This window comes from Clavelina lepadiformis, chromosome 9, assembly GCF_947623445.1.
Source record: "Clavelina lepadiformis chromosome 9, kaClaLepa1.1, whole genome shotgun sequence".
Classification (NCBI taxonomy): domain Eukaryota; kingdom Metazoa; phylum Chordata; class Ascidiacea; order Aplousobranchia; family Clavelinidae; genus Clavelina; species Clavelina lepadiformis.
Genome location: NC_135248.1, coordinates 14,471,350 through 14,484,557, shown reverse-complemented (window position 1 = coordinate 14,484,557; position 13,208 = coordinate 14,471,350). Strand labels below are relative to the sequence as shown.

Sequence of the window (13,208 nt, the reverse complement as noted above, 5' to 3'; positions counted from 1 at the left end):
ATTTAGTGTTAATTAATTAATTAATTAAACCGTTACCACATATGATAATCACAGTATATCAATGCTTGAATATTGTTGCACTGCTAACTGGCGATAATATGCTTCTTGCATTATCATTAATCGAATTCAGGCATTAATATTATCACAAAAATATTACTACTGTATATATATATATATATATATATATTATATTGCTATTATCCCTGTAATTTGTTAGGAAAAGGTTTACTAAAAATGCCTTAACATATTTTAATTAACAACATTACAATACATTTGCAACACACAAATGAGCATTTTTAGCAAAACGTTCACCGAAAATTACAGAACACGTGAAAAAAGACCAAATAATATTTTATTCCGTGGAAGGTGAGCATGTCAGCCATTCTCTGATGAGCCTGTGATGTCATATGTCCAAACAGTATCAGCACCTTCTCCATGGCTACTTGTTATTGCAGTATTTGGGAGTGGAAAGCGACAAGCAACAATCTTTGATCCAGGTCTCATTTCTTTAAGCAGCTTTATCTCAAGTGTAGGCATCTAAATACACAGAATGTTTGTATTAATTATCAGCAAGGCAGACAATACTAGAGAAAACAAATTTAACATACAATCAGAAACAATACAGAAATAAGTTTGGTGCCTGAAACTTGATCGGTGAGTTACAAAATTTGACTGCAGATATAACATTTATTTTAGAGCACCAATAAAATGTTTATATAGCATCTTACCATTTCTTCTACACCAAAAATAACAACATTATCAAAATTAGAGTAATCCACTTTCCATAAATCCATCCGCTGAAACTTTGCGTTATACGACAAACCATTTTTCCACGACTGCATCTAATTTAAACGAGAAATTAGCTTATTATAAAACCTCCAGCGAGAAGAACACACAAATGAAACTTGATTACTCAGCTTACTATACTGTATAACACCAGCCATGGGTTTAGTTCATAACCTGTAGAATGAAACCCATACTTTGCCGCCTTGAAAACCTACAAACAGATGGCATTACAATCATGTTGTTATAAATAGTGCAGTGAAATGTAGGCCTACATTATAAAAATTGTAAAGCTAAATTTTAGCCAAAAAACAAGTAGATGATGTCTAAAATTGACATACAATGCGACCATCTCCGCTTCCAATATCCACAAGTGTCCTTCCAAGTTTTGGTGGGTGATGAAGTGCTTTGATTACATTTTTGACTTGTGCATCTGTGGCAGGAACATAGGGAAGACAAATCTATAGAAAATACAAACAAATATATCAGAATAACAATACAATAGAATTCGCTTTATAAATCCACCTCCGTCTTAAGCGATTTTGGATTTAATAAGCAGTGGATTTATTATTAGTCACAATAAAAAAGAGTGCACTATTCAAAAAGAAGCACACATATTTTATTATAGTAAATTGCACAATATGTATTTATCAGCCGGCAATGCAAATAAACTGATGCAGCGTGGTTTGTTGGGGGGAAAGGTCACTCTAAGATGGTTGCCTATTTCTCGCTTCACAGAGTAAAATGTTCATGTTGCAGCACAGTCATATGGGACAATATTGCATTGATATGCAACATTAGTGTAACTCGTAATATATGTTATGCAACTTGGATTTAATACATCGATGGATTTATGAAGCAGATTCTACTGTATATATACAGAAATGTAAACTTTAGCAACTTTTGCACTGGCCTGCTGAAGCGTTAGCCTAAATATCTTATTACTGTATTATGCTGCTACGCTTATAAGCTGATAAAACACAAACCTTTCTCAATGCAGGTGAAAGAAACGGTGCTGTGACAACACAGAGACCAACAGTACACCCAGCCACAAGACCAAAAGCAGCCAATCCAAGTTTAGACTTTGGCTTATTTAGTTGCCCTTCCGTTTCTTGCAACAGGTTTAACTCTGTCATCTACCTAAACAACTCTGCACCACGATCACACCATCACTTGCTTAACACATAGGCTACGCGATCTGTCTGCCTGTACAGTGTACAAGGTGAAATCTCATGGTTTGGGTTTACTAGGAACTCTAGGTATAACCATAGCAATAGGTGCACACCGTGGTGACTGATGAAGGCAGTTTAGACAGATTTGCTGATCTGAAGAACCGGTCGCTTTTTAAGTTTGATAGTTTTCGCTAAAGCATTGTGTATAACCTTTCATTTCAATTACACATTGTATAACGTTGGCTATTATTCCAATATTTTCATGTATACCGTAATATATGTGTAATTACATACTGTACATTTTAATTAGGTACAGCATTTTGTTTCTTCCGGTTGTTGTTAACGTCGACACACCGTTATTTGAAGATATTGTTTGCTAAGATTGTTGAATGTTGTTGCAGTTATAATATCTACCGGTAGGCGGTCACTCCCACGTAACTGAAAATAACTTGATGAGCAATACCCATTAATTGATTTGGGAAAATTCTATATGTACGGTATCTTTTTATAGCACATGATATGAATACGGTATGTCAAGCATAAGCTAAAGTTTTGTTTGTCCATTTTAATTAACGAAGAAAAAACAAACACTCAGATCGAAATAGGTGAAGCATGATCTGTACAGTAAAGAGTAAAAAGAGGAGCATCAGCACAGCAATGATGCCACTTTTTATCACTGGCTTTCCTACTTTGTGTGCAATCTTTGCATAGTATATAATCTTTTCTTTTAATCCTGCGTCATCAGCCAGTTTTATTTCCGAAGACATTCTGAGTAGTGTTCGCTACAACCTTTCCGAAATTGAAAGCTTCGATATTCCATAAAGTAGCAGTTTGTTGGAAGTCTTTCATTGTTTCTTCATCACATTGTTCTAATTGAACATTTACAGGTACAGAACTTTAATACATACCCTAGTACTTTGTAGGGTGAGTAGGCTAGCAGCTGTTAACAAATGCATAAAATATTAACCCATTACTTGAACTGTATTGTTACGCATTAAAAGGCATTTTTGAAGAACTATTGTAGATTGTTTGGTTCTTACCATCAACTTTCGCTCCGCACACCTAATGGCAAAAAACAGACAATACAAAGTGACTAAGCTTCCTTTTGCTGAAGATTTTTTTGATATCCTGATGTTGTTTTATGTACCTTTATCTAAAAATTGTAAAGCATTTGATAAACTTCTGGTAAATAGTACTACTTATTTTTCGAAATATTCAATTGATTGAGAAGATTAACAGCAAAATAAATGTAAATTGTGTTTGCCATAGATGTCTATGTGCGTAAACACGCGCTGAATGACTTGCACGTTGCTTTCATAACCATGTCATCATGCACGATGAAACATTTGGACTGGTATGCGGCGTTTAGTTGTTCTAGCTAAGGATTTTCAAAAAGGAACATTTTTGAGTTGTCTTAAATGGTTGTAAGTAGCTTGTGTAATCGATATTGTAAAAATTCCGGTATTGTTTTTCAGTCAGCTTCAGTATAACCTGTGATAACGCGTGGTTATAGCCCATCTGCCACAATGAAAAGCTTCACGCAAGCATGCTGAACTTCTACATGTTTAAAACCTGCTTACATCGGTTTATGATAAATAAACAAAAAATTGAGGTTTTAGTCTACGTTGCTTTCAAAGGTTATGCAATAATGGTAACGACCCGACCGGAAAATGCGACAATTTTCGACGAGAAATTGTGCGTGCCAGGACCAATATTTTGACAAGATGGCATGCACTGAAGCTTCAATACTTTGCTTTTTTATTATAGCCTAAGCAAGAAGATAAAAAAGTTAGCTGTACACGATGATGAATCTCGTGCATACAAGTGCCAAAATGTAATGATCATCGTAATTTTTAAGTATCGACTATCAACTGTGAGGTGACGATGGTACCAAACTCATGCTAGAAATTAGTATAAATGTTTCTCGTTATTTTCAGTTGGAGATAAGCCAGAGCCACTCCCGCACTTAGTCATTGTAACCTAAGGAAATAAGTTTGCAATCGTTGTCTGTTGAAGTAGAATTATAACTTAAACATATAAATTAGCGTTTAAGAGATGTCTTTACGAGATGGAGCAGGGCGACTGGGTAAATTGGCATCTCGGCTCGGTGGTGGTGGAGGTGCGTTGCTTGGAATTGGAGCTTTAATTTATGGAATAAAAGTGAGTGAATTGATTTAAGACCTAAAATGTGAAAGGTTCATGTAGTTTGTATTATTGTAAGTATTATTTCGATCCACAATTAAAGATATATATTGGTAAGTCGCTATACAGAGTCCAGACTTCAGAGTATGGTGAAAATTTTTGGCCAAAACAGTGTTGTACACCAGGAGAAATCAATGTCTACTAAAAAAATACAAAGTCAAAAAAAAAATGGATACACCGATTTTTTTCCAATTTTTGTTGTAAAAGGACAAATATTCCCTATCACAATTGACCACGAGCCGCAGAGAAGCTGCTTCCTTGTACAGCGGAATTTGGCATCTGCACAGCTGAGATCTCAGCGAAAACAGCCATAGTCTGTAGACGAGTATACAGTGTAAAATTTTTAGACTGGTAATAATTGAAATTTACTTGCAGGAATCTATTTACACCGTCGAGGGGGGTCACCGATCTGTTATTTTCAACAGGATTGGAGGTGTCAAGCATGAAGTTTATGGGGAAGGACTTCATTTCAGGTAGAAATCGCGCAATGACTTTCATTGTATAATCATATTAAAGTTGCTATTTTACGACTGTTATTTTATTTTACTACTATACTGCTTCTTTCAAGTTTGTACATTACTTATTGCCTGATATTTATTTTTCAGAATACCGTGGTTTCAGTATCCAATTATATACAACATTCGATCCAGACCGACAAGGGTTGGCTCCCCAACAGGTAAAATATGAACTCAGTCAGTTTAATACATTTTATTTCACTAAAATTTGTAGCAAATCTATTCGTATGGATCCAGCTAGTTAACAAAGTGCTGTAGTGGTGTCAAATGATGATCGTTAAGGCGAATAAGAGCTTTGACGTTGCTAGACTGGTGCAACCTGTATCCTGTATTCTTGATGTATGGCTGAGTGTCCATATGCTTGCTTCTTAGCAACTCTAAGACTGCATTTCACTCAAAATTCGTAGCCTTGCATTGTAAACTCAGGATCTTATTAAACACTTCCCATTTGACTCCAGAAATAGAGAGGATATTTTATTTCTGCTTATTGGGACAGTAACAGTGTTGTCCTTGGTATATCTCGGTTGTACCAGTCACACTTGCAAGTCAAGGAGCATGATTTCCATCTTTAGTAATCTGATGACACTGCACTTTCAAAACCAACTTTCTCTCTAGTTTTTATTCAAATCTTGATGTCAGTTTTAAACTCATTTTTCTTTACAAACGTCACTCGATGTAAAATTTTATTCACTGTACAGGAAGCAAAGATCTGCAGATGGTTAATATCAACCTTCGAGTTTTGACAAGGCCTGAAGCTGCTAAACTTCCAATAATCACACAAATGATTGGAACAGATTATGATGAAAAGGTAGTCGTATATAATTTTTTTTGTAATTACAGTGTAAATGTGATTATTTTTGTCATTAGTTCTTGTACCAGAGTTATTGTTTAATTATTTGCTCTACTTTTTGGGTGGTTCCAGCTTCAATTGCCAGACATAATTGCAAGAAACTATTTACAGCTCGTTTTATTAGGTTCTTCCTTCCATTGTCAACGAGGTTCTGAAGAGTGTGGTGGCGAAATTTAATGCCAGTCAGCTTATAACCCAGAGATCTCAGGTATGAGTAAGAGCAAAACAATGCTTTTGTGGCTGGCGACTTACTTGAAGTGAAACGCATCGTCAGAAGTGCCAGTCAAGTATTACAACAGCGCAATTTTTATCCAGGTTTCACTGTTGATCAAGCAACAACTGACAGAACGCACGAAAGATTTTCACATGATCCTGGATGATGTCGCCATCACCGATCTATCATTTAGTAGAGAATACACACATGCTGTTGAAGCTAAGCAAGTCGGTTAGTGACAGAAGGCATGGCCAAGTTGATATAAAATCGTAATCACATTGCTATATGATGTGGTTTGAAAGGCATTAATGAACTCGAGCTTGCTCGACTGGTGTAACTTGCTCTCTGTATAGTCATGTCTATATTTTGCAAATTGATTCTATTTAATTTATTTGCTACCCTGGCTAATTCTGCAGGAGATCAAACACTTCTTTATTTGACTACAGGAATATGCAAATGGAAATATTTCTGCTTTTAACTGAAGTAACACATATGCTAGGGCAACATTTCTCAAGCTATTGCGCACAATCTAAATTTGCTTCATCTTGATTGTACACAAGGGTTACTTGTTTATAAGCAGCCATTGCTGTTATAGTAGCTGAATTTTTATATAGCAATTATGTTTTCGGTCCCAGTCCTTGTTTCGAACTGTTTTAAAGATAAATAGGAATTGTAAACAAGTTGTTCTTGGGAAACGTTGTGCTAGTGCTTTCTACAGTTGCATCAGTTGCTTCTAAGAGAATGTTTTACAGCGAAAATCTGATGGCATGTTCCTCAGAAAGTAACTTGCATTGAAAATGTGATTTATCTCAAACCACGACCTTATCACACAGCTCAGCAAGACGCCCAAAAAGCTCAGTACATCGTGGAGCGAGCAAAGCAGGACAGACAGCAGAAGATCGTACAAGCTGAGGGAGAAGCTCAGATTGCCAAAACTATATCCTTTCATTTGCTCATTACTTGGCATCGATGCTTCTAAATACCACCTACACTTTGATCTTTAAAACCCAAGTTTAGTCGACTGAGTCGTTACTTATTCATGTATGTCAGTCATGGTGACAGGTTTTGTGTCTGCCCAGTTGCCTTTTTCTTAACTGTGAACACGTTGGTGAGGCGATCAGCAAAAACCCTGGTTTCTTGAAGTTGCGAAGAATACGAGCTGCCCAGAACATCGCTAAAACTGTGAGTCTTTTTGGGAGTGGAAACTATCAGCGAAGTGCTTCCATTATAACTTACCTAACTAATGTTATCTTTCAGATTTCCGAAGCTCAAAATAGCGTGTACTTGGATGCCAGCAGTCTAATGTTAAATATTGGGGAGGACAATTACCAAAAGTATGAGATTAATTGAAATTTAACGTCTCAGCGTGTTTGATCACATCTTAACTTTCACATCATTGCACATAATGTCCCATTAGCTATAGCCGGTACATAGCCTATAAGGGAGGCGTTCAACATAAAGCCCTCGTCCGGGCGTATGTGTACCTAAATACGTTTTCCGCCTCCCGCGAATAATCATCAAGTATGCCGTCATTGCTTCTAAATACTTATAACTGTTGTCTGACCTTCATCGTCATCACATTTGTACGTCGTGGCCCATTGTGATAAAATCAGTAGTTTCACACCCCTATACATTCACTGATGATAATGTGGTTAATCGTGATCTAGCTTCAATATTTGATACCATGATTTCTTTTGTTTTTTCAGATTAGCTAAGAAGTAAGAATCAGACCGGGAGTTAACCTTTTGCATTGGATGAACGATTATTCAGAAGAATCTGACCTGGGAATTCCCCACGACTTAATGATTCTAACGTTTTACGCTTGTTACGTCATAAATAACTTACACCGCAGGCGAATTATGTTGCAGTTGAATGAGTAAAATATTTGTACAATTTTTCTTATAGTCAGACCAATGGGATTTTAACAACAGTAGGAAATTTATATGAACACAGATGTCTGGAAAGCCAGGCAGCAAAAAGACTGTCATAGGCCATTGTTCCAACTCCCATATACTTTTGCCAAGCATAAAATATCCATCGATTCCTTGCTTCGAAGTTGCTGACGTCACTAGGCGCAGTGGAAGCAGTGAACCTACAAGCGACCAACTTTTCATAATCTTTCGCTGATTGTGAGAATATGATTGGAGCTGGGTCCGGTACGATTTTCAAAGATTTTTTCTTCTCGAAGTCTCCAAACAAATATATAATATGCGACACCTGCAAAAACAATCAGGATTTAAGAGCAAAATAGTCGCTTGACCAAGGCTAGGAAGAATGTTCTTACCGTACAAAATTCCTGCCACAGCCATCAGGGCAATTTGCAGGTATATTTTCTGCCAAACGCACAGAGCTTTGCTGATGGCGAACTGAGTAGCAAGTCCAACCTCGTACATGATATTCCAGGCTACTAAAGCTTGCTTGTTATCGTCTCGAAAGAAACTTCCATACATTTCTACAAAAACAATTTGCATTATGATACTGACCCAAGACAATCGTTGAGGCCCAAGCAAGCCTTTGTGTCAAAACCATTCTCATAATAGTTAAAACACTAAAGCATTAAGAAGATTTCTCAAAACGAGCTCTAAATGTACGTGAACAGGTGAGATGGACGAACTGAGAATGAAATTCTGTTTTGCATAAGATAGGAAAGGTCGGCAGATAATAGTCTTGTATACCCGTTATCAATATCACGTTCTTGTCAAAACACGACCCGTTTTGAGAGTATGTTTAGAACTATAGCATCGTGTGACGGAGACTTGTCCTGATGAAAACGTTTTACGTTCATGTATACAACTGAACTGAACCTCAGAGAAATATTATAACGCATGCTGTATTACTTTGCCTTATAAATCTATTGGCACATCTGTGACTTCCAGGACAGACATATCTCCATGTTATAGGGCGGTTGAGCCACTCACCGTTGGTCTGACTTTGCCACAAACCATCCGACATTCCAAACATGAACGAGAGAATGTAAATCACCCAGGTCGTATTTTCGGTAATTTGCCAGTTCAAGCACACCACATAACTTGAAACATCGAGCACGAATGCGAAAGCAAACGGATAATTGCGACCATACTTGCCGTTAACTTTTCCGCCAACGTAAGCAGTCATGGCCTCACCGGAAGCAAGCAGAATTACCGCCACGCCTACCTGTTGTAGATGCCAAAACAAGAATAAGTTAGTAAATTAGGCGCATCCAGCATAGAATAAGCTTCAGTGATACGCACACCTTGTCAACTCCCAAGACGCAGGATACAAAAGCTCTGGTGATTTCTCCGTTGAAGAAGCTGAGCGTCATTCCGCCGTAGATTGCAAGCCACATAATCAAAAGATGCTTGGACGTGATCAGCAGCTTTAAGGTTGACTTCAAAGACTTGGCGATCACTTGAAATGGTGTCGAGTTCTTGAAAAGTTACAATAACAACGATGCATCGTGAAAGAATGTAGGCTTTGATAAATTGATGCAACAGAAGTTTTATGGTGCGGTACAAGGCCCCACAAAAAAGATGTGGTCGTGGTCGTTTTCGTAAAGAGGCGGGGCTTGGCTTCTCCTGCAAAAGGTTGGCCCCATGAAAAACTGTTTCCAGAAACAACAACAAAGTTTCCAAAAAATGTAAACTTTCGGTGTCGTCTGATATTTTAGGTTAGGGACCTGAATGTCATTCGCAAAAAATTCAATCATCAGTTGAGCATCGTCTGGTGTTGAATGACATCCAGTTAGACGTAACTTGGAAAGGTTTTACGTTCTCGAAAAGTCTCAATAACAGCGAAACTTTGTGGTTGTAAGGTTGCCTTCGATGAGGTTTTACATCAGCAACTTCATGGCGCGGTATCGCTATCAAGCACGTGACTAAGCAGAGGGAGCTTTGGCCCCTCCCAGAATAGGACGGCGCTGTGGAGGAATTTCTTTCAGCATAGATTCAAAGTACTGTATTCACAGTTTCGTCTCTTTAATGTTTAAAGGGTTAGTGATATTTACCTGATCGTAATATGACGCAAATCATTTATTTACAAACTTAGAAGAGTCTTTCGACAGCGTTGATTCAATTTATACTTTTCAAGCCTCAGTTACCAAGTTTGTCTGAGGCGCATTGTCCGATGGACGCATTTTTAGTTTTGTAACTTTTGCGCCCGTTGACCAGAGTCCATGCAGGTTGAAGGGTTGCAAACGCAGTGGATAAAGAATTACAAACTTCATCCTGACCTGATTGGCTGTTGCTGCTTCGTCATCATTTGATGGTGTCGTCGTGATGTCAGATGACGTGTTAATTGTTTCTCTATTTGTTCGATCAACTTCACTTCGGCCAGCTTCAACGGGTAAATTAACTCGGTATAAGATAACCGCAATTATTATGAGACCGGCCAGAAATGCGATTAAGCTGTAGCGTGTGGCGACAAAGGCAGGGGTGTACTGTTCGATGTTGGCAAGTGTTATGTTCGGGTCTTGACAATCGTTCGCTCCGCAGAAGGAGAAATCTCGGTTCGTTGTAAAGTTGCTCCTGCCAGACAGCTGTCTGTCCACAAACAAGAATACGACACTGACAGCGCTGCCAAAAACCTTGAATAATAACAGCAGATATTACAAACTTCACAACGACGCAGAGCCTAGATCTAGAGAGTTAGTTTAACAGTTTGCATATGAACAAAACATCTTCTGGAGAATATAAAAGTTTATACTGTAGCTAGCAGGCGCAAAAAATAGCCAGTTTTCAACTGATACCGTTCCAGTGTGAGAAGCAGCAAAGAAAATTCCGGTGAACAGACGGCGACGTTTTTCGTATGTGCCTGGTTCATTTTTCGATATTTCCATTGCAAAGTTGTTGGCAACAATTGAACCTGAACTCCAATACCAACCGTCGCTGACTCCAAAGAACACTGCGGCCGGAATCAACGTGTAGTAAGCTAAGGAAAACAAGTCATCCACACAAATCTGTTTCAAGTTAGGTTGAGATATTTAGCGTTTGATTGATGGGTTCTATGAATACTGTAAACATCACCTGTGTAAACGTTTCCCAGTACAAACAAAAAATAGCAGGTTGCTGCTATGACTACAACGGTTCTGATGCCAAATGCGGCTGCTACAGCTGGGACGAGGAATGTGCTGGGTATGGCTAAAGCGTACCCGATCGCAAGGGTAAGAGATCCTGTTGAAAGAAGATCAAGGTTGTTACAAAGCTGTCAATCACAAACTATTTTCTGGTATAACTTAGTGTCGTGATACATGTACTGTGAGCATCTTGCAAAAGACAAAAAAGTAATTGTATATAGGCTACTTCTTGAATGTAGAGCTTATTTAGGCTATAGCACATGGCTTAAAAAAACGTTTTCAGTTTTGTTGTTTTATAACTTATGTGATTGTTTAACGTTTTAGAGCGATTCTTCTTATCAGTTAAGGGCGCCATGTAAATATTTTTATTATTATTATTATTTATTATTATTGTTATAAGGACAGTAGTTCCCAACCTTTTCCTATTTGAGAACCTCTAGCTCAGGGGTTATTAACCTGGAGTCCATGAACCCCTAAGGCAACGGTTCTCAACCTTTCATGTGAGAAACTGACAGACCAAGACGAGTCGAGTTTACAGTCGACTAATCAAGACAAGACAACAAGCAGATTAAACAAAGTGGACAGAAGTTTTACAGTAGCAAACATCACTGTGCTCGGTGATGTGATCCATTGTTAAAACATGAAACCATATTTGAGTATGTCATGTACAGTATCACATTAGTAAATTGCTTTGCTATCAACTTACCAATTGCTTCCTCTACGTTTAAGCTCGAAACCAAAGGGACAACACCGTACGCTCCACTCAAGGTCAGAACAACACCGACCAGAAACAAATAGAATCTAACTCTACTGGTTTTCTCAGCGCACATGCTGTGGATCGTTCCTGAACTAGAATCATAGGATTGGCCTCAGATTTTATGAACATAAATAAACCAATCATTAAACAAAATAAACATAAGTAGTTTAATCTTCATACAGCAGTTAGCACAGTTTTACTTAATGGCTCATCATGTCGAGATAAATAGGTTAACTGAGCATTAAATCATTGCACAGATGTGTTAATTAAAGCAAAGGTATTTATTCTAGAACAACTGGAAGGCATCAAACATATTTGGCATTCGACTCTCACAGTGATTGGTGATACGCATATTACTGATAGGAAACACCGATGCTCGAAAATTAATTATCCATCTCACGTTTACACGTTTAAGGTTCCAAAATATTTTTGAATTTCCCGCTTTTTTTTCTCGTAATTAACCAAATCGATGGGTTTATTTGCTGAGTCTCGCCGAGCGTAAATGTCTAAACGCTGTAGCAAGCCCTAAGCTGACAGACACTGCAGTAAACCTGTCAAAATAACCTGTTTAAAAAAAACGATCTTACTTGCACCAAGCGAGCTCGTAAAGTCAAAAAGGTCGTCGTATAATGCATCACCTGACGTGACCTCCCGTGTGTCGCTACGGTAGCAAGAAATAACATGACTAAAGTTGGATACACACAGAAATCTCACGAGATTTTGCTTTTATTTGGCTTAATCATGAAAATAAGTATACAAATAGAATTCTCATTGCTAACTTGTTAAAGGCCATGTTCGAACATATGTCAAAGGGCAAACATATGTCACAGTTAGACTAAATTTACGTCGTTAATTGCGAAACATTTTTGGAAATAAATTTGTAGTATTAGCTAAAAAATTCGTTTTCCTCCTTTTTATGTTGCACTGTCAACTAGTTTTGGACTTATTCTTCAACTCGAGATTTTTGTATGGGTTATTCCTGTGCTAAGCATTTGTACCTTTATGTTAATTGCTCTCGTTTAAGCTTAACCAACATCCAATTATTTGATTAATCTATAAAGTAGTAAAGCGGCACCCTAGCTGTGTCACTGAATACGATAAATAATCTCTAGAATTTCCAGTAAACTTGTACAAAAATGTCTATTTAGGCTACGTGTCATTGTCCTTTCCATAAATCGTTGTTTTTCCGTGCGCCTTTAAATATGTCTTAGGCCTATATGCTGTTATGGCTGTGTCCGTCAACTTAATATAAACCACGGAATGATTTGTAGATCCTTGAAAGGAGTTTTTGAACATTGTCATTAACTTTGTAGCTGGAACAACCAACAACGCAGTTTCTTCGTCCCAGTTTAAAAAAAAAAGATTTGGTCGACTTGCTATGCGTTCGACAGCAAACCACAACAGAGTTTCTTTAGTTTTTTTACACATTTTTTATCTTGTAATATGTTTAGCTGTGCATTTATTCAAGTAGCAAGATGTGTTGAATTTATTATTAACAATACAGATGAACTATGTACGTATCTTTTCCTCTAACCTGTCTCAAACAACGCAGTCTGATGATAAAACTCTCATTTCAAAGCTCAAATCAAAGCTGCGGTAACAACTAACTAACTTACTAACTAACTAACACCTAACTAACTAACACCTAACTAACTAACACCTAAC

The 13,208-nt window shown here is 37.6% G+C and overlaps 3 protein-coding genes across 3 annotated transcripts; 1 reads left to right on the top strand and 2 right to left on the bottom strand.

Annotated features, from left to right (window-relative positions):
* Window positions 1-235: 235 nt before the first annotated feature.
* Window positions 236-2,169, bottom strand: LOC143470495 (ATP synthase subunit C lysine N-methyltransferase-like). Its single transcript, XM_076968666.1, has 5 exons — window positions 1,770-2,169; window positions 1,125-1,244; window positions 923-997; window positions 729-842; window positions 236-537 (listed from the first exon to the last, which is right to left on the bottom strand). Exons 1-5 carry the CDS (start codon window positions 1,917-1,919, stop codon window positions 376-378), a joined length of 621 nt encoding a protein of 206 aa, XP_076824781.1. The 5' UTR covers window positions 1,920-2,169; the 3' UTR covers window positions 236-375.
* A 1,701-nt stretch (window positions 2,170-3,870) lies between these two features.
* LOC143470829 (prohibitin-2-like) lies at window positions 3,871-7,631 on the top strand. The gene is made up of 10 exons (XM_076969111.1): window positions 3,871-4,115; window positions 4,533-4,630; window positions 4,763-4,833; window positions 5,371-5,480; window positions 5,647-5,730; window positions 5,838-5,967; window positions 6,570-6,673; window positions 6,841-6,918; window positions 6,994-7,070; window positions 7,443-7,631. Exons 1-10 carry the CDS (start codon window positions 4,011-4,013, stop codon window positions 7,456-7,458), a joined length of 873 nt encoding a protein of 290 aa, XP_076825226.1. The 5' UTR covers window positions 3,871-4,010; the 3' UTR covers window positions 7,459-7,631.
* Window positions 7,632-7,782: 151 nt separating this feature from the next.
* LOC143470826 (protein unc-93 homolog A-like) lies at window positions 7,783-13,208 on the bottom strand. The gene is made up of 8 exons (XM_076969107.1): window positions 11,493-13,208; window positions 10,737-10,883; window positions 10,460-10,641; window positions 9,944-10,297; window positions 8,969-9,142; window positions 8,655-8,889; window positions 8,021-8,188; window positions 7,783-7,953 (listed from the first exon to the last, which is right to left on the bottom strand). The coding sequence occupies exons 1-8, from the start codon at window positions 11,614-11,616 to the stop codon at window positions 7,847-7,849; spliced, it is 1,491 nt and encodes a 496-aa protein (XP_076825222.1). The 5' UTR covers window positions 11,617-13,208; the 3' UTR covers window positions 7,783-7,846.

Excerpts from the sequence above, each read along its gene's own strand:
- LOC143470495 (XM_076968666.1), bottom strand. The coding sequence starts at position 1,919 with ATGACAGAGTTAAACCTGTTGCAAGAAACGGAAGGGCAACTAAATAAG. Across the intron at positions 998-1,124 it reads GAAGCGGAGATGGTCGCATT|GTTTTCAAGGCGGCAAAGTA; the intron begins GTATGTCAATTT and ends ATCTGTTTGTAG. Across the intron at positions 843-922 it reads GGCTGGTGTTATACAGTATA|ATGCAGTCGTGGAAAAATGG; the intron begins GTAAGCTGAGTA and ends CGTTTAAATTAG.
- LOC143470829 (XM_076969111.1), top strand. The coding sequence starts at position 4,011 with ATGTCTTTACGAGATGGAGCAGGGCGACTGGGTAAATTGGCATCTCGG. Across the intron at positions 4,116-4,532 it reads CTTTAATTTATGGAATAAAA|GAATCTATTTACACCGTCGA; the intron begins GTGAGTGAATTG and ends ATTTACTTGCAG. Across the intron at positions 6,919-6,993 it reads CCCAGAACATCGCTAAAACT|ATTTCCGAAGCTCAAAATAG; the intron begins GTGAGTCTTTTT and ends GTTATCTTTCAG.
- LOC143470826 (XM_076969107.1), bottom strand. The coding sequence starts at position 11,616 with ATGTGCGCTGAGAAAACCAGTAGAGTTAGATTCTATTTGTTTCTGGTC. Across the intron at positions 10,884-11,492 it reads AAACGTAGAGGAAGCAATTG|GATCTCTTACCCTTGCGATC; the intron begins GTAAGTTGATAG and ends TTCTTTCAACAG. Across the intron at positions 8,189-8,654 it reads GTGGCAAAGTCAGACCAACG|AAATGTATGGAAGTTTCTTT; the intron begins GTGAGTGGCTCA and ends TTGTTTTTGTAG.